The sequence below is a fragment of the Oncorhynchus kisutch genome, unplaced genomic scaffold, assembly GCF_002021735.2.
Source record: "Oncorhynchus kisutch isolate 150728-3 unplaced genomic scaffold, Okis_V2 Okis03b-Okis08b_hom, whole genome shotgun sequence".
NCBI lineage: Eukaryota > Metazoa > Chordata > Actinopteri > Salmoniformes > Salmonidae > Oncorhynchus > Oncorhynchus kisutch.
This window is the reverse complement of record NW_022261980.1, coordinates 1,490,565-1,511,043: the sequence shown is the minus strand read 5'-3', so window position 1 is coordinate 1,511,043 and position 20,479 is coordinate 1,490,565. Positions and strand designations below refer to the sequence as shown.

Sequence of the window (20,479 nt, the reverse complement as noted above, 5' to 3'; positions counted from 1 at the left end):
AAATCCAAAATTTGAGTAGATGCACTTGGAAACTCAAAAGAATTGTCATTAGGATGGTTAATCATAAAAACATACATTTTTACCAAAACTCTGATAAAAAAAAAGAAAAGAAAATCAGTGACAAGATAACTACACATCCCTACAATCTTAAAACCGAAAACCTGGCTACCACTTGAATAGGCCTCTAGCATGGTCCGCATGTGCCTACAGTAGCTAGGCCTCTAGCATGGTCCGCATGTGCCTAGCTAGGCCTCTAGCATGGTTCGCATGTGCCTACAGTAGCTAGGCCTCTAGCATGGTCCGCATGTGCCTACAGTAGCTAGGCCTCTAGCATGGTCCGCATGTGCCTACAGTAGCTAGGCCTCTAGCATGGTCCGCATGTGCCTAGCTAGGCCTCTAGCATGGTTCGCATGTGCCTAGCTAGGCCTGTACTATTGTCCATAGTACATTTGACATTTTAGTAATTTAGCAGATGCTCTTATCCAGAGCAGTAGTAAGTGCATACATTTTCATACCGGTCCCCCGTGGGAATCAAACCCATAACACTAGCGTTTCAAGCGCGATGCTCTACAAACTGAGATACACGGAACTAGTACCTAGCTAGGCCTCTAGCACAGTATCTAACTCCAGGTTGATTTATATCAGAAATAGACAGTGAGAGCACCAATGCCACCCCTCCCTCTACCACCATAGGTTTTAATGACAGTTGGGGTGATATAGGTAAACACAGTTACCATAGCTACAGTGTAAGGGAAGGATTGGGTAAAGTTGCCCTTAGACGCTGCTCTTAGGTTCATTTTGCATTCCCCCCACTAACGGTTAAGGCTAGGATTGGGGGAGGGGAAACTAATCCTAGATCTGAGCGTGTTAGGGAGCAGAGAGGAAGGAGACACCCACCTAGACCACTCTGCTTCATCTCAGGGGACTGGCGAGAGCAGGAGGGGAAGAGACGGTAGCTGCCTGCTTTGGATGAAGACGTCTCCGACAGGACCTGGGGTGACACGCACATTATATGGTAAGGAGCAAATTCAGAGCATTTGACACCATACACAGATCTCCATCACTGGCTGCCAGACTGAAGGACCACATGTGACCTCTGCCAAACAGACAAGTAACTCAGAGCAACAACACAGCAGGAAAGCCCTGGCTTATGGATGCATCCTAACTCACGGAACACAAAAGTCTTATAGTATATCTCTATAGTCAAAAGATGCTTGCAATCCTTGTCTCATCTTTCACTGCTGCTGCTACTATCACTACAACTACTCCTACCCCTGGCTTTATTGACAATAGAAGGTTGTGTGTGTGTGTGTGTGTGTGTGTGTGTGAGATTTTACCTCCATAGACCCAGTCTTGCGGTTGCGAATCAGAGGGGATCTCCGGTGGATGCCCATTGGCTCAGAGAGTGGTAGGGCCCGGTCGGGCTCGTCACGTGATAGATCCTCCAAGCTGCCAGGGTCTGTCTGTTTCTGATCATTCTGAACCAGGAAGAAGAGTGCCACAGACATGGGGCGCGTGCACACAACACATTTAAAAAACACAATATACCATTCCCACACTTCACAGGGCATTGATGTACCACTATGGGCACTTTCACATTTCCCTGTATGATCCGGAAGCTAGATTGTTTTGTACCCTGATCCGCGCTATAAAGCATGTGTGAAACTCAAACAAACCTTGGTTGAATGAATCCTGGACCTGCCAGAGTGGTGGGTTCAAGATCCAGGACCAGAGTACCAGGCTTTGTGACACGGCAGCCCGAGTAGCGTTAAACTTCTGCCCGTTATAAACAAGCTAGCTTGCTAAGTCATGTAGAATGTACATCTTGCAAATTGCACCGTGAAACGGTTATTTTCAGTTCTTGTTAAACCATTACATATTTTGTAGAATTCTCAAAAATGCCTCAAAACCAAACCAGGGCAGTGACTTTCATATGTGAAAACATCCTATTAGATTAACATTAGGACCAGACATTAAACATTTACCTCTGCGGAAGCGGGACGGAAGCCGAAGCCCATTGGTGCTTTCTCCTCCTCCTCGCAACCTTTGACCCCAGGGCTGAAGTGAAGCTCCACATGGAAACGCTCCTCTGACGACGGGTCCTGAGGCACAGCACAGAGAGAGCTTAGTGAAAGAAAGGGAAACAGACACACAACTACTACAGAAACACACACCACTACCTTGTTGTTGTCCTCATACAGCATGATAACTATCTGGGTCATGTAGTTGAGTTCAGAAACGGCACCAAGGTAGTCCATCGCCCGCTTCCACTGCTGATCCTTCTCCTCCTGTCACACACACCAATTATTGGATCAAATGTAGTTCTGCTGTTGTTCAGGGAAATGTAGTTCTAGGTAACCGTAGTTCCTCTGTGGTAGTTGTGTGCTTACGTCGAGCAGGCCTCCGTAGCGGAAGGTGCTGAGTAGAGAATGGACGTGACTCTCGCTGGTGAAGTACAGACGTGTCCGCACGTGGCGACCTGGTGACATCACTCCTCGAGAGTACCTGAGTCGCCAGAGAAACAGAACATCAATGTTTTATTTAAGTTGCCGTCAAACATGGACCGTGTGAACAAAGACATATGTGGGACATAATTGACTGAGCCACAACTTCATGTTGCAGTTGCCTATAGATGCAGATCTAGGATCAGCTCACCCTTTCCAAATCTTAAACATTCAGAGAGGAAACGCAACTGACCTTAAATCAGCGTCTAGGTGCAACTTGACTATTGCTGCCCTGCGAGTCAAGACTCACAGTGGATGGAGTTTGTTGACTGACTCATCCTCGTGGGTCCTCTGGAGGTCCAGCTGGATCTTCTTGACCAGAGGTAGGCAGTAGGCGTACGCTATGTCCAGCTTCTCCACTTTGTTAATGCCGTATTCCTGAGGAGAATACACAAGTCGTGAGAATTACTCCCTGCCTAAGACACACAGTGGTCAGAGCGTTGCTATATACAAAGTCTGGGAGCATATAAACAGTGACTGGTATCCATCAACAGTAGGTATGAGGATGTCAGCCAGAGCCTCTGACAGCCTGTGGAGTTCCAGAGTATCCATCTACCGCTTACAACTGACCCACCCAACTCTCCCTCTCTCATCTGTGGTATGATAATATCAGCGAGGGCGTGTGACAATCTGAACAGCTGCAGAGTATCCATCCATCCATCTTTCCAAACATCCAGGCACCCACCCACCCAGTTCTCTCCACTCCATCTATCCACCCCTCTCTCCACTCACCATTCCATCCATCCACTCCACCCCTCCTTTCCTCCCCCCCTCACCTGTGGTATGATGATGTCGGCGAGGGCTCGGGACAGCCTGAACAGCTCCAGTGTGTCCTCCAGGCCCAGCGTGGCGTTGTGCTGCACGTCGTACTTCACGCAGTCGTAGATATCCGGGATCTTGCTGATGTCGTAGCGGCCGCTCTTCATCCGGAAGTCCCGCTCCAGCTTGGACCAGCGCTGCAGCATCAGCTCCAGAGACTCACTGTGGTACAGCTGCAGGTCTGACGGTCAGGAGGAGAGGAAGAAAAGGAGATGGAGGAGAAGAGGAAGTAGAGGGCAGGTAGGAGAAACACAGTAGTCTGGGATTGGTACAGATCAAATCAAATTGTATTAGTCACATGCATTGAATACAACATGTGTAGGTAGACCTTACAGTGAAATGCTGAATACAACAGGTGTAGGTAGACCTTACAGTGAAATGCTGAATACAACATGTGTAGGTAGACCTTACAGTGAAATGCTGAATACAACAGGTGTAGGTAGACCTTACAGTGAAATGCTGAATACAACATGTGTAGGTAGACCTTACAGTGAAATGCTGAATACAACAGGTGTAGGTAGACCTTACAGTGAAATGCTGAATACAACATGTGTAGGTAGACCTTACAGTGAAATGCTGAATACAACAGGTGTAGGTAGACCTTACAGTGAAATGCCGAATACAACAGGTGTAGGTAGACCTTACAGTGAAATGCTGAATACAACAGGTGTAGGTAGACCTTACAGTGAAATGCTGAATACAACATGTGTAGGTAGACCTTACAGTGAAATGCTGAATACAACAGGTGTAGGTAGACCTTACAGTGAAATGCTGAATACAACAGGTGTAGGTAGACCTTACAGTGAAATGCTTACTTACAACCCCCGAACCAACAACGCAGTTAAAAAAAACTAAAAATGAATAATAAAAGTAACAAGTAATTAAAGAGCAGCAGTAAAATAACAATAGCGAAACTATATACAGGGGTACTGGTACAGAGTCAATGTGGAGGCTATATACAGGGGGTACTGGTACAGAGGCAAGGTGCGGAGGCACCGGTTAGTCAAGGTAATATGTACATGTAGGTAGAGTTATTAAAGTGACAATGCATAGATAACAGAGAGTAGCAGCAGATCCACCTCGCCTTGTGCTGTATTGATTGCCAATGTATGGTTAGCGTTCAACATTGTACCGAGCTGAAATAACACCATCACAGTGCTATACTATGTTAACATAAGGGTGTACCTGCAGATTTGGGGTCCTCTAGTCTCTTGCGTATCTGGGAGGTGAGACTCTGGATGAGTGTGTAGACCTGGTCACATGTCATCACAGGGTTCTCCACAATTCTCATAGAATTAACCACAGAGGATGCACCTGTAGGGGCCAGCTGGATGGATGGATACACACACACACAACTCGCTAAAGAACATTATGCAATAATGAACAGCTTAAAACATCTAAATCCGCTTTGCTTTCATTACAACCAATTACAAAGCCCAGAATGATCAAAGAGCAGAGCAATAACATAGCAGAACAATTTCCACCCTCCTGTAGCAATTACTAGTTTCTATACATCATCTCACTCACGTATGATTTAGCCTAGCTCCAGCCTAGCTCCAGCTTGATTTAGCCTAGCTCCAGCTTGATTTAGCCTAGCTCTAGCTTGATTTAGCCTAGCTCCAGCTTGATTTAGCCTAGCTCCAGCTTGATTTAGCCTAGCTCCAGCTTGATTTAGCCTAGCTTCTGTCCCTTCCCATTCAGTAAGACGCATTAAAAAGGAAACTAAAAGCTTCAGAAAGGATTTGTGGAAAAGGGAGTTTGTTTCCCCTGGCAAACCTCATTAGGATTAAGCCCTTCCGGAGGCTAGATTTACTTTAGACTTTGTAACAATGCCTATTTCTTTTTCACAGCTTGTGTCTGTAATGGATGCAAGTATGGTGATCTACCTATGCTTTCCTGATAAGACTCATGTCAGCACCCCAAGTTAATGCCTAGGCCTGATAAGACTCATGTCAGCTCCCCAAGCTAATGCCTAGGCTAGGGCACACAGACGACCCGAGTTTGATACCTGAGCCACAAAACCAATGAAAACTTCCCGAAGCGGAGTGAATGGGCAGGTACTATCTACAAGCCTGTTTTTGTTTTACTACGGTGTGCCCTGAACACTACCCAGGTCGGTTGCACTTGGTGATTGGCTGAGCAGGAATTCAATCAAATCAATTACCCTATCGTAGTCCTCCTCTGTGAACTCCTGGTCTTTCTGCATGATCTCGTGGAGACGGGCCTTGACGCGGTGCTGGCAGCCGCTAAGCGAGTCGCTGTCGTTGTCCAGCAGGCCGTTCATGTTGGCACTCTTCACCATCTGCACAAGGATGGGCGTCAACTCTCCCTCTAACGCCAGCAGACCCTGCCAGGCAAACCCTCAGGTAAACACATTTACACACAAAGAGCTTTGACCTCTAACCCCTGTGACGCTTAATGGTTACCTTGGCGAAAGCTGCGGCAGTCATCTGCACTCTGCCCTCGTCAGACGCATAGATCTTGAGGTCGTGTCGGTACGTGCTATGTAACCGTAGCAACCCGCAGCCAGGGAACCCAGCATAGTCTCCTACAACGACAGACAATGATCAGATGTTTTTTTCAGTGAACATAGTTGGCAACAGTGTTTTGGTGTGTGTGTGTCTCTCACCTTGTCCTCCGGGGTACATGCAGCGGAAGGCCCTGCCCAGCTCTTCAGCCTGTACCCTGCCTGCTGGGGTCAGCTCCCCTCCCCACTTCAACACCAGCAGCAGAGAAGGGCACTCCTTACGTGTGTCTGTGGAACAACACATCAGCTTAACTAGCAATCAATTCAATCCTACTTATTGTAAAACCTCGAATGCCCAGGCTGGCTTTAACTGTGTGTGAAGTTGAGTTTGGTTGGAGACCAGTACGTATTGTACTCGGGCATTTAATACAATTCCTATCACTGATAGCACAGTTTGAAATTGAAAACACTTTTGTTACAAATTAGCACACAAAGCATTTGTTACAAAAATGGAAAAAAAAGGAAGATTACGCAAAAGTAACTACAGAAAACCTACCTACCACTCTGTGATAAAACTCACTAATTGGCAATACCAACAGTGTTTTTGTCATGCAGGGCTCAAACATCTAGCGCTAGATAGAGAAACAATGACTATGAACTGGAGCAGAGTCGCAATTTGATGTGTTCATGTGAGAAACTGATACCCAGCTCTTACTAGAGACCAGTGTTTATTTGCTGGTATGTCAAGTGATATCTGGCTACCATAAGACACTGATGCTTGCTGGAGGCTTGGCGCGTAAGGGACGTTTTACGATGGAACACTTTTTCCACAAATGCAACTCAGACATATAGTACATGGTGCTGGTGGCTGGGGGAAAGCTGCCCCCTTGTGATCTAAGCAGTAGAGGTGAAATGCTTCCTCCGTTTTCTGCTTCCTACCTTCCTCCTCGCTGGATGTTTTGGGCTGCCCGTGGGGCAGGTAGGTGATCTGCACTTTTCTGTTGATCCCAGAAAAGTGGCCATACCTGGAAAAGACAGGAATAGAAAAAAAGGGAGAACCATGTGTTATGACTGTCCATGTTCAGTCAATCATGCATTGAATAGCCTGGGTGTCAGTCTGTTTCTGCTTCAGCCAACTTGCCATTGTCTAGCTAGCTAAAACGTGCCTGGAAATCAGGGACTATGCAATGATAGTGTTGTTGAACGCAGAACCAGTTAGTCACTGACATTTTTTTTTCAACAGCCTCAACTTTGTTCTGGCTGCTCGTAGATCATTTGTCATTATCATAAACTAGTTACCAGTTCAAAGAGAACTGATTCACTCTTCCTCAATCTTTCAAATGTCTAAGAATTACATCTGATTGGACTAACCTACAGGTTCCATACACTACTTTACAGCGTTGTGATTGCAGACAAAACTGTGCTTTGTCCAGTTCATATTTTTCCGCAATCTAGTTTTGATGACATTTGGATAGAACTACGATGGCCCAGAAAGTCAAGAAGCCCACGGTGAGATTGTGTGCCTAATAACACGTTTGCCTAGTTAGACATGTCACTCACATCTCCAGAACGGTCTTCAGCTGCTCCAGTTTGGATTTCTTCTCTTCGATCTCACAGTCTTCTCTTCCATCACCCAGTTCTAGCAACAGTTGCCGAGCTATGTCCAGTACCTCCTAACCACACAAAGGAAATGGACCATATGACAAAGCCATCAGAGAAATGGAATAGAATGTATTACTTTGAGGAAATTATTTTAACAGTCTTGTGGTTTACACAAACAAAATGAACAGTTGAAATGAGTTGTCTCAAATGGGATTCCTACATACAGCTTTGACCATCGAAACACAGGAATTGATACATTTGTGATCAAAGAGCGGTGCGATGGCTAAATAAGTAAGTTAATTCTTTCAACGCACATTTAGCCAAGTTTGTAAGATATAACTAAGTACAGATGTAGTCAAATGAAGAGAAAAATCTCAATTTACAATTGTTTTCATCTTCTTGATCCTATGCAGTTGTTAATCAAACACACACATGTAAACAACAATTAAATTAACAGATTTTAGAAGAAAGTGAATCACGCAAGAGTGCCAATATATTTGACCGCATCTGTAAGTAAGTTAACTGTAAATAATACATCTGGCTAACGATCCCTCCTACACTCATGCGCTAGCTACCGTAACACGTTTCCAAAAATGACGAAGTGGCCACAGTTGTGTTTACATTTTACCAAAATGTGACGTACACTAATCCACTTTCCATGCGTATTGTCCTCCTCCAAGGAGGAAATTATTTCCACAGTCTCGTGGTTAACACAAACACAAGTACAGTTAAAAAGTTAAGTAAAGTCAGCCATGTAAAATGACAGGAATTTATTTATTACTTGGCTAAAGTGACAAAGATCAACAGTGAAGTATATCCCCTAAAGGGCTACATACTATAGAAGAAACAAGGAAAGAGGATAGTTTGTATAATATCAACCTTCCAGTACAAAAGCCTTTCTCAAGACCAGTAAGGCCTTTGTACTGAAACGTTGAAACTATAATGCCCTCTTCTCGTGTGGCTTGTTGGTCGCTCATTCGATTTAGTTACCTGCAGTTGTTTTGGCTTCTTCAGCTTCAATTTCCCTGTCTTGTAACCCCCGTATTTGTCAAACAATTCAAAAAACCTATTGAAGAGAGAAAGACATTGTATTTTATACCAAATGTAGTAAAAAACAATAAATAAATAAAATGAATAAACACACGGCTCAAAAAAAATTATGGGAACACTAAAATAACACATCCTAGATCTGAAATGAATGAAATATTCTTATTAAATACTTTTTTCCTTAAATAGTTGAATGTGCAGACAACAAAATCACACAAAAATTATCAATGGAAATCAAATTTATCAACCCATGGAGGTCTGGATTTGGAGTATTACTCAAAATTAAAGTGGAAAACCACACTACAGGCTGATCCAACTTTGATGTAATGTCCTTAAAACAAGTCAAAATGAGGCTCAGTAGTGTGTGTGGCCTCCACGTGCCTGTATGACCTCCCTACAACGCCTGGGCATGCTCCTGATGAGGTGGCGGATGGTCTCCTGAGGGATCTCCTCCCAGACCTGGACTAAAGCATCCGCCAACTCCTGGACAGTCTGTGGTGCAACGTGGCGTTGGTAGATGGAGCGAGACATGATGTCCCAGATGTGCTCAATTGGATTCAGGTCTGGGGAACGGGCGGGCCAGTCCATAGCATCAATGCTTTCCTCTTGCAGGAACTGCTGACACACTCCAGCCACATTAGGTCTAGCATTGTCTTGCATTAGGAGGAACCCAGGGCCAAACGCACCAGCATATGGTCTCACAAGAGGTCTGAGGATCTCATCTCGGTACCTAATGGCAGTCAGGCTACCTCTGGCGAGCACATGGAGGGAAAGAAATGCCACCCCACACCATGACTGACCCACCGCCAAACCGGTCATGCTAGAGGATGTTGCAGGCAGCAGAACGTTCTCCACGGCGTCTCCAGACTGTCACGTCTGTCACATGTGCTCAGTGTGAACCTGCTTTCATCTGTGAAGAGCACAGTGCGCCAGTGGCGAATTTGCCAATCTTGGTGTTCTCTGGCAAATGCCAAATGTCCTGCACGGCGTTGGGCTGTACGCACAACCCCACCTGTGGACGTCGGGCCCTCATACCACCCTCATGGAGTCTGTTTCTGACCGTTTGAGCAGACACATGCACATTTGTGGCCTGCTGGAGGTCATTTTGCAGGGCTCTGGAAGTGCTCCTCCTGCTCCTCCTTGCACAAAGGCGGAGGTAGCGGTACGGCCTCCTCCACGTCTCCTGATGTACTGGCCTGTCTCCTGGTAGTGCCTCCATGTTCTGGACACTAGTTATTTAGCAGATGCTCTTATCCAGAGAGACTTACATGAGCAATTAGGGTTAGGTGCCTTGCTCAAGGGCACGTCGGCAGATTTGTTAAAATCTAGTTTGTTTGGGATTCGAACCAGCGACGTTTCGGTTAATGGCCAATAGGCTACCTGCCGAGTTGTCATGGAACAGTGGATGTCATGAAACTTAATGACTGGTAATTTGTCAGGATTAATGACATGGTTTAAAGATTTAAGAGTTAAATAAAAGGCTCAATTAAAAATGTTAAACACAATTAAGGGGTCCTTGACAATCATGACATCTAAGGCATTACACCTAGACTTTACATACAGGGTTACCAAAGAACTCACATGGGATTCCGCACTTCCATCTTCATCTTTTGCTTAGGAGTTCGGTCTCCGTGGCGGATTATTGCGATGACACAGCGTAACTCCATCCTGATTGGAGGGAATGTGACAGTAAAAAGGAATATGAGTGAACAATGATGGTAGGTCGGGGTAATGACTTTTACCCCATCACTGGCATGTCTAAATAAGCAGAAACTTCACAGTGAAGCCAGTTATCTTTGAGACAGCAGTGGTTTTGATGTTGTGGCTACAGTAAAACTGTACATTTGTCTACCTCAAAGTTTTTGCGCCTACAAATTTGTCTTGGCAACGTTTTACCGATCATATGCACTGACATACTAGTCTGTGTGTGTAAGACTCACATGGTGCCAGATGTGGTTGGGACGATGGGGATGTCCTCAGCCTCAGTAGGGATGGACCAGGGGATGTGGAACTGAGGAGCTAGCTCCCTCATCACTATATTACTGCAGAGGACAAGACAAGGAAACACAGTTCACATCATAGAAATACATTATGGTTAACATACAGTCAACATTTACAAACATCTGGATCTTCTGACGGATTATTAACTTCTATGTAACTAGTGAGATAATAATAGCAAGTCATCTGTAGTACCATTTGTTTCCCCACTGACATTGCTGAATGCTACTTTATTGAGGAAACATGTTCTTACTATGACTGAAATGTGGTTGTTCCACCTAGCTATCTTAAGATGAATTCACTAACTACATGTCGCTCTGGACAAATAAACTTGAAATGATTCAGGATCAGTTGTCCCAAACAACACCCTAGGCTACCTTTAATCAGTTTGTGCTGAACTGGACTAGTTGTTATTGGCTTACAGAAGGGGGGGGGGGGGGGGGCAACCTTGATCCTGGAGGGTGCCAGGTTAATTACCAGTCTTCAACAAAGACCACAATTAGTCTAATCAGTTGTGCTACAGCAGGGGTGGATCTGAAGTCTGCCCCTGTTGGACCAGGAGTCAGAGCACTATGCCCCTGTTGGACCAGGAGTCAGAGCACTATGCCCCTGTTGGACCAGGAGTCAGAGCACTATGCCCCTGTTGGACCAGGAGTCAGAGCACTATGCCCCTGTTGGACCAGGAGGCAGAACACTATGCCCCTGTTGGACCAGGAGGCAGAACACTATGCCCCTGTTGGACCAGGAGGCAGAACACTATGCCCCTGTTGGACCAGGAGGCAGAACCGGCATAGCCCTGGCATAATGTAACCCTATGAAAACACAATATGACCGAAATAGCCCTCTGGCACATCGTACCCCAGGATCTTGGCACAGTCGTCGTAGTACTTCATGGAGTTCTTGACGAAGCTGAAGCCGTTGACGTCGCAGACGTAGGAGTGACCGTTGGCTCGGAGAAGGTCAAAGCCACACACTGTTTGCTGCAGGGGGAAAAGACAGTCAGATAGGAATGACATGTAGTGTAATTGGGGGTGGCATTATCAAGAATATCAATCAGGGTAAGAGGGGGAAAATGTACTTATTGAGGGTCTGTATTTGTTGATTCTCCTTTATATGACCTCAGCCTCCGTTCTGTTTTCTCTCGTCACTTCCCTTATCAAAGTGATCGATCAAGTTGAGAGTGCACTCAACAGGCTGCCTGGAGCTACAGTACGTCAGACCTGGGTTCAAACAGTTTAAATGCTTTCTTTAGCCTGCCTGGGGTGCTAGGTGGGTGGGGTTTGCACTTTTCTATTGGTTCCATTGCAACAGGCAAGCACAGATAGGGTATCTAAAATAGCATTTGAACCCAGGTCTGAACTGTGTACCAGCTCATTAAATAGAAGAGGGGCAAATCAATGACCAATTCCACGTTGACCCATAGCCCCTAGCCAGAGGCACTTGATGTAGATTTTATCCAGAGCAGCAAATAGTTCACACCTATCTACTCAGCACCTCGTGGAAATCGAACCCACAACCAACTGAGCCATAACTGACCTTGAATGCCAGGCAGACCTTGCGGGCCACTAGTTTCTCCATGGCGGTGAGCATGACGGGGTAGCGGATCTCCTTCCCCTCGCTGTCCCTCTCCACCTTCCCATCCAGGGCAGGAGACTTCCTGGCCTCAGCGTGGGCATAGTCAGGCCCCACCGTATACACCTGAGGACACATACACATGGAGATGTAGTACACACACACACACACACACACACCACACACACACACACACACACACAGTGCACTCGCATAAAACAAATAAACAAACATGCATAGATACAGACAGATAAACAGAAATACAGACTGACAATCGCATAACACACACCTTAACGTCTGTCCCGTCCGTTGGCATGAACTCTTCGTAGATGTAGGAGCCAGTCTTCCTCACGTTGCTCTCTGGTGAGTACACACTACTCCGGCTCCCGATCTACAGGACAGAGGCAACAGCGTCAGAACTGGGAGAACTACGTACAGTCTACAGCAGTGGTTCCCAAACTCCTTTAGCTCTGTGATCAACTGAAAGCTGTTGGTGTGAACCACCAACTAAACAGACCAATCATTCTACAATGCAGAATAAAACCACCCACCAACCGGCACCCAGTGGACTAAACAGTTGGGAAACGCTGCTCTTCACACGATAGGATTACATTAGGACTGAATGAACGTCCACCATACTACTCAACTGTAACCAGAGTCAAAAGAAAGAGACTAGGATTCATTCATCAGTAGACAGTGTTGCACATCGCTTATGATCTATTCCATTTCAGAGGAAGAACACAGAGCAGCTTACTACAGTCGACTGGGATGCTAATAATGTGTGTGATAAAATCAGCTATTGGGATCGAATGGTTATAAATCCTGACAAAAAACATTGGTCCGTTTTATGAAAGCCCCGAAAGCCCTCTGAGAATGTGAGGTGAGATCACACTGAATAAAACAGGCAGAGTCAAAAATCATTTCAATGTGCTGTTGTATATTTGGAGGACTATGTATTACTATTAATATTGTAAGGTGAAGACGCTGATCTTGGGTCAGTTTTGCATTTTCCCCACTAATGGTTAAGGTTATGATTGGAGAGTTGATCCAAGATCAGTACCTAGATGACATTTCACCTCAGAGCCTGTTAATAGAGCTGGAGGTAGGCCTGGCAGTTGTCATAATCAAACAACTGGTGTGTACAGTTAAACACATACAAATAGAATATGGAACATATAGAGCCAATCACGATAGCTATATTCTATCGGGAAATTTCCCAGACGAAACCTAGTCCTGGGGTGAATTCATTAGTTGCACACTGTAGCAAAGTGTCGGACGATGTTTTGAAACTAAAGGTTGGTCCATCCCAGTTTCGTTCCATTCCAGTCGGCTTGGTTCCGTTTCATTCCTAGTGAATACATCCTTGGATTATAAAGTGCTTGCTTTTTAGTCCAGGACTAGGCTTAATCTGTGTCTGGGAAACAGCCCAATAGAATATAGCTAGATATAGAAAACATAATAGTTGACTGAAAGTATCACAGTTCAGGCAGTATTTAAAACAACTGAGGGACGGGATACTTCGGATTTTGGTAATGAAACCCTTTATCTAATTCCCCAGAGTCAGATGAACTCATGGTTACCATTTTTAAAAGTCTCTACATCAAGTATGAAGGAAATTCAAGAGACTAGCATTAGCACAATGACTAAAAGTCTATGGTATAACCTAGAATGCTATCAGTTACCATAGACTTCCAGTCCTTGGGCTAAAACTATTTTGGTAATGTTAGCAAGTTCCTTCAAAATGCATGCAGAGAATGTTTTTTTCATCCACGAGTTCATCTGAAAAAGGGCTTCATTGCCAAAATCTTTAGTCATAACATTCTTAAAGGGGTACTTCAAGAAAAAAAAAAAAAATCTTTACATGACCTTTAGTTCTATCATCTACAGTGCATTCGGAAAGTATTCAGACCCCTTGACTTTTTCCACGTTCTCTTAGGTAACGGCTTCATTCTAAAATAGATTTTTTAAATTCCCCTCAATCTACACACAATACCCCATAATGACAAAGAAAAAAGTTTAATAATATAAACAAATAAAAAATGAAATATCACAATTGCATAAGTATTCAGACCCTTTACTCAGTACTTTGTTGAAGTTCCTTTGGCAGCGATTACAGCCTAGAGTCTTATTGGGTATGATGCTACAAGCATGGCACACCAGTATTTGGAGTGTTTCTCCAGTTTCTCTGCAGATCTTCTCAAGCTCTGTCAGGTTGGATGGGGAGCGTTGCTACACAGCTATTTTCAGGTCTCTCCAGGCTCTGTGCTTAGGGTCTTTGTCCTGTTGGAAGGTGAACCTTTGACCCAGTCTGAGGTCCTAAGCACTCTGGAGAAGGTTTTCATCAAGGATCAATGTACTTTGCTCCGTTCATCTTTCCCTCGATCCTGACTAGACTCCCAGTCCTTGCCACTGAAAAACATCCCCACAGCATGATGCTGCTACCACCATACTTTACCGTAGGGATGGTGCCAGGTTTCCTACAGACGTGACGCTTGGCACTCAGGCCATAGAGTTCAATCTTGTTTCTCACACAGAGGAACTCTGGAGCTCTGTCAGAGTGACCATCAGGTTCTTGGTCACCTCCCTGACCAAGACCCTTCTCCCCCGATTGCTAAGTTTGGCCGGGCAGCCAGCTCTAGGAAGAGTCTTGGTGGTTCCAAACTTCTTCCATTTAAGAATGATGGAGGCCACTGTTCTTGGGGACCTTCAATGCTACAGAAATGTTTTTGTACCCTTCCCCAGAGCTGTGCCTTGAAACAATCCTACCTCGGAGCTCTACGAACAATTCCTTCAACCTAATGGCTAAGCTTTTGCTCTGACATGTACTGTCAACTGTAGGATCTTGTATAGACAGGCGTGTGCCTTTCCAAATCATGTCCACTCCAATCAAGTTTTAGAGATATCTCATGGATGATCATCAGAAACAGGATGCACCAGAGCTCAATTTCGAGTCTTATAGCAAAGGGTCTGCATACTTGTAAATAAAGCATGTTTTTTTATACATTTGCAAAAATGTCTAAAAACCTGTTTTGACTATGTCATAATGGGGCAGTGTGTAGATTGATGGGGGAAAAAAGTATTTAATCCATTTTAGAATATGGTTGCAAGATAACAAAATATGGTAAAAGTCAAGGGGTCTGAATACTTTCCGAATGCACGGTGTGTGTTATACCCTACTGGCAGTAGCATAACAGGTGATATCTGAATCCGGACCATCTGTCAGATCAGAAAATAACAGGTTCCTTTTCTTCGTTTGAAAATACTGTTGTAGTAAAGTGATGGTTGTTCTCCTCCCACTGTCAGAATAGGAGGTCTGCATCACAAATGGCACCCTGCTTCCCTATGTAGTGCACTACAGGGGCCCATTGGGCTCTGGTCATAAGTGTCGCACTATATTGGGAATAGGGTGCCATTTGGGACGCAGACTAGATAAAACCTAGGCCGTGTCTACACTTGATGCAGCTTCTGTATTCTGATTAGAGTTCTGACCATGGAATTCTAGACCTACATTTAAATGTGTCTACCGTGTCCACATTGTGTCTGGATTCCCTTTTCCCACGTAATATTCAAATGCATGTATGCATTCTGCAAACGGTGGAACCGGCTAAATCTGATAACAACACCTGGATGGCAGTAGCCAACTACTGTATCTAACCTCTAACTAGCCAGAAAGCAACATTATAGAGATTGCAAAGAGGTTAACATAACTCTAGCCAAACCAAAAATGTGTTTTCTAAATAAGCTAGCTGGCTAGCATTTGAAGCCAGCAAACACATTCCTCACATGCTAAGAATGCATTTCCTCCCATGTTTAATGAAAAAAGGTGCCTCTCGCTCCAAAAACACACCATTTCTGGAGACCTATGGGCAGACTGCTGATGACGTTGCCCACTGTATGCGCTTTCGGTAGCCTGATTGCGTCCAGACTGAGGAGAAATCCACACACAATACATCCCTGACCAACTCCTGAAGTGGTCAACCAGATCTGAACGCAATCTGACCACCTGACCACCTGTCCTTTCAATGCGATCTTCGTAATCTGATAGCAGAGGTTGCATGTCAAGTGTCGACACAGCTCTAATGTCATCGTGTTCCTGCCTGGTTGATGAGCCCAGCCAGAGTGAGTGCCTGGTGTGGCTTCACCTATTTTAAGTACCCTTAAAGTGCTTTAGAATAAGTGCTATTATGGCTATGAGGAACTCTTCGGTTGGGGCTGAGGGAGGTGAGGAAGTGTGAGGGAGAAAGATGCCTGGTCAAAAAGCTACCCCAGGGGCTTTCCCATGTGGGTTAGACAGAGGAACGTATTGGGGTCATTTTTTAAGGGTTTAACGGCTTAGGGATCAGAATGTGACCTTTCTGAAGAGGCGCTGGCTTCCCCCTCCAGCTGAGGTGGGGTAGTAGATGTAGACGTTGTGGTCTTCAGCACAGACTGGTTTCTCCACAAAGGGTTTAGGGAACACCTCCCCATTCACCTCCACATGGTCTTCTCCCTCGACCAGGTTACACTCTGGGGAAGACACACCAATACAAAGTTGTATTTATTAGTGCACACTGCAGCTAAATGTTTTGCAACAAAAAACATTGTACAAAGAAAATGTGTTTTTTTTGGACAAGTTCAGGTAGCCCCTCCTAGTTTCGATCCACTTCTTCCATTCAGTTTGTAGTGAATACGAACCAGGTGCATATTGTCAGTTCATCGTCATATTCAGACGATAGTCAGCCCTTTCAACTGTAAATAGTAGGATTCAACCAGTTGAACCTGTACATTATAGTCCCAGTTTCAAAAACAGACAATTAAATGTCTTAGTATACCATTGACAGTCCGTACAACCATGCCCTCATACACTGAATAGTGTTGTTTTATCAAAATTCTCAAAGTATCATGGCAAGCAAACAAAACATTAAGCAGACTGAATTCCCTGAGGAAATCAGAGTCCTAATGTTAGAAACTAACAGCTGGTCACATGTTTACTCTTCAAGCTACAGCACACAGTATTTGACATAAAGCAGGTTCTTAAAAGGACCATTGAGTAGAGTCTGCTTCATGTTCTTTTTTTGACATTGAAGTATCATGACACCACTAACTGACAGCTTTACCTTTACTGAGAAAGGGTTGTAACATTTTAGAAGCATTAAGGGGGGGGGGGGGCAGAGTTCCTCTGTCCAGTGTCTGTTCGGGGGTATCATTGGATGGAGCCACAGTGTCTCCTGACCCCTCCAGTCTTATGCTGCAGTAGATTATGTGTCGGGGCCAAGGGTCAGTTTGTTATATCTGGAGTACTTCTCCTGTCTTATCCGGTGTCCTGTATGAATTTAAGTATGCTCTCTCTAATTCTCTCTTTCTCAGAGGAGAACCTGAGCCCTAGGACCATGCCTCAGAACTACCTGGCATGATGACTCCTTGCTGTCCCCAGTCCACGTGGCCGTGCTGCTGCTCCAGTTTCAACTGTTCTGCCTGCGGCTATGGAATCTTGACCTGTTCACCGGACGTGCTACCTGTCCCAGACCTATTATTTGACCATGCTGGTAATTTATGAACATCTTGGTCGTGTTCTGTTATAATCTCCACCCGGCACAGCCAGAAGAGGACTGGCCAACCCTCATAGCCTGGTTCCTCTCTAGGTTTCTTCCTAGGTTTTGGCCTTTCTATAGAGTTTTTCCTAGCCAATGTGCTTCAACACCTGCATTGCTTGCTGTTTGGAGTTTTAGGGTGGGTTTCTGTACAGCACTTTGAGATATCAGCTGATGTACGAAGGGCTATATAAATACATTTGATTTTGATTTGTTCTTTTGCCCGTCTTAATCTTTTATTGGCCAGTCTGAGACATGGCTTTTTCTTTGCAACGCTGCCTAGAAGGCCAGCATCCCAGAGTCGCCTCTTCATTGTTGCCATTGAGACTGGTGTTTTGCAGGTACTAATTAATGAAGCTGCCAGTTGAGGACTTGTGAGGCGTCTGTTTCTCAAACTAGACACTAATGTACTTGTCCTCTTGCTCAAGTTGTGCACCGGGGCCTCCCACTCCTCTTTCTATTCTGGAGCCCGTTTGACCCTAATGACTGATTTACACTACAGGGCCGAGAACAAGAACTGTACTGGCTCAGTTATTTTATTTTCGCATTGTCCTTTCCAGCAGAGTTCCAGCAACTGTGGTGGATGGATAACCAGGCCAGCCCAACACATTACAGTAAAGCTTGGCTCAGTATTGTGAAAACAGTACAAAGTTAAGAGTGACCAGTAGAGGCGACAGGGACAGAATATTGACCATTCCTGATGGGACAGTCAACGCTTGACTTATGGGGAACACACACTGACCGTCTGGTTTATCTGGGTCGCGGTTCAGCACAGCGTAGCGTGGCAGATCGATGCCTTCCTGCTGCAGGATACGATACACCTCCCTCCTACAAAACAGACAAAATATAACATTCAGCATTCAAGTGAGAGATAGTCAACCATCGCACTTAACATGAACGCTGTATATCGAAGGCAGCACACCTCACCACGTGACATCAGTCCAAACAATGCTGCTCACACATCACCACCAGTAATCACCATAATATAACATACGGTCCTTATTCCACATAAGACCTCCAGAACAGCACAGTATTCACCATGATGCTCTGTGATAGCTACACCCCTCTATACAGAACGCTAGGGTTGTCCCGATACATGGCAAATATTGTGTCTTATTACTTGGATAATAAACACGTGACTCTGGGTAACAGAATAAGGCTGTTTGTTTCCCAACATCAGGACTGTTTTCCTCAAGAAATGAAGTCTGCTTATTGTTTTATTAGCTTGCCATGATACTTCTAAATCCGAGTATTGTGATACTGTTGTCATGACAACCCTACCGTATGCATCTCTAGTTTTGGTTGTACCTGTCCTGTATGTAGTACTGTGTGTTCAGATCATTGATGAGCAGTGGGTTTCGGAGATTGGCGTAGCTCACTGCCTTGTCCAGTGGGAATCCTACAAATTCAAATGCAACACCAACTGTTAGCAAATTCTATACGCAGGCTACACAGTATGTGCAAACTTCACCAGGGGCAAGAATGGGACACATTAATGAAGACAGACAAGTGAAAGTAATTGAAATGAGTGGGCAAACATTGTTCAACTGGGTTTCTCCAACACTTTGCTAAAATCAACAGTAGCAAATTTAGTTACATTAGTCAAAACAGGCTGTGATGTCAGACAGAATTACTCAAGATGGGTTGAAGACGAGTAATGCTGACACAGCGTGGTACGAGAACGGGCTGTGTGTGTGTGTGTGTATGATGTAGTGTGCATGTGACTGTTTAAATATGTGTAATCACTTCTTGGACTATAGAATAATGGGTGGGGTAATTCAGTTGAATACAGTTATTTCATCAGCGAACAGAGTTGGTGTGTGTGTATTCCACCTTTGGAGTGGAAGGAGACGAGGCAGTCACACAGGGGCCATTTGTCCACGGGCTCGTTGAGAATGACGTCCTCAGGGAAGATGACCACAGTGATGTACTCAAACCTGCACAGACGCTCCAGGATCTGGGTCATGGGCTTTGACTTGGACTTCTTCATCATGGAACAGATCCCCACCACGATCTGTCGCTCCGGGGGCTGAGAGATCACTTTATTGAGTTAGGCTACTTTGACGACAGTCTTGAGTAGCTTTACAACCAGTCAACCAACTAGTCAATGAAATGAATCAACAGTTGTCACAAAAGTGCTTTACAGTTGAGTAGTCTCATGCAGTCTTACATGATCTTGTGCTGTGGAATTATCCCTAATATCTGTAGCCTCCATTGTGATGGTATCTACAGTTGAAGTCAGAAGTTTACATACACCTTAGCCAAATACATTTAAACTCAGTTTTTCACAATTCCTGACATTTAATCCTAGTAAATTATTCCCTGGTCAGCTAGGATCACCACTTTATTTTTAGAATGTGATATGCCAGAATAGAGAGAATGATTTATTTCAGCTTTTATTTTCTTTCATCAAATTCCCAGTGGGTCAGAAGTTGACATACGATCAATTAGTATTTGGTAGAATTGCCTTTAAATTGTTTAACTTGGGTCAAACGTATCAGGTAGCCTCAAAACAAGCTTCCCACAATAAGTTGGGTGAATTTTGGCCCATTCCTCCTGACAGAGCTGGTGTAACTGAGTCAGGTTTGCAGGCCTCCTTGCTCGCACACACTTTCTCAGTTCTGACCACAAATTTACTATAGGATTGAGGTCAGGACTTTGTGATGGCCTCTCCAATACATTGACTTTGTTGTCCTTAAGCTATTTTGCTACAACTTTGGAAGTATGCTTGGGGTCATTGTCCATTTGGAAGATCCATTTGTGACAAAGTTTTAACTTCCTGACTGATGTCTTGAGATGTTGCTTCAATATATCCACATAATTTTGGAGCAGTGGCGTCTTCCTTGCTGAGCGGCCTTTCAGGTTATGTCGATATAGAACTCGTTTTACTGTGGATAGAA

At 44.7% G+C, this 20,479-nt stretch overlaps 1 protein-coding gene across 3 annotated transcripts in view; it reads right to left on the bottom strand.

Annotated features, from left to right (window-relative positions):
* Positions 1-20,479, bottom strand: part of LOC109878477 (inositol hexakisphosphate and diphosphoinositol-pentakisphosphate kinase 2) — a 49,536-nt gene that overhangs the window by 19,242 nt on the left and 9,815 nt on the right. For all 3 annotated transcript variants that reach the window (XM_031812926.1, XM_031812927.1, XM_031812928.1), the window contains exons 3-25: positions 19,413-19,608; positions 18,888-18,978; positions 18,322-18,407; positions 16,361-16,515; positions 12,299-12,400; positions 11,974-12,135; positions 11,296-11,417; positions 10,380-10,481; positions 10,021-10,107; positions 8,383-8,458; positions 7,351-7,463; positions 6,730-6,815; positions 5,953-6,078; positions 5,750-5,871; positions 5,488-5,670; positions 4,509-4,650; positions 3,281-3,504; positions 2,755-2,882; positions 2,391-2,505; positions 2,181-2,288; positions 1,986-2,102; positions 1,338-1,478; positions 898-991 (exon numbers count right to left, since the gene is read on the bottom strand). In XM_031812926.1, the coding sequence (XP_031668786.1) occupies positions 898-991; positions 1,338-1,478; positions 1,986-2,102; positions 2,181-2,288; positions 2,391-2,505; positions 2,755-2,882; positions 3,281-3,504; positions 4,509-4,650; positions 5,488-5,670; positions 5,750-5,871; positions 5,953-6,078; positions 6,730-6,815; positions 7,351-7,463; positions 8,383-8,458; positions 10,021-10,107; positions 10,380-10,481; positions 11,296-11,417; positions 11,974-12,135; positions 12,299-12,400; positions 16,361-16,515; positions 18,322-18,407; positions 18,888-18,978; positions 19,413-19,608 (2,878 nt within the window). The remainder of the gene's footprint in view (positions 1-897; positions 992-1,337; positions 1,479-1,985; positions 2,103-2,180; positions 2,289-2,390; positions 2,506-2,754; positions 2,883-3,280; positions 3,505-4,508; positions 4,651-5,487; positions 5,671-5,749; positions 5,872-5,952; positions 6,079-6,729; positions 6,816-7,350; positions 7,464-8,382; positions 8,459-10,020; positions 10,108-10,379; positions 10,482-11,295; positions 11,418-11,973; positions 12,136-12,298; positions 12,401-16,360; positions 16,516-18,321; positions 18,408-18,887; positions 18,979-19,412; positions 19,609-20,479) is intronic.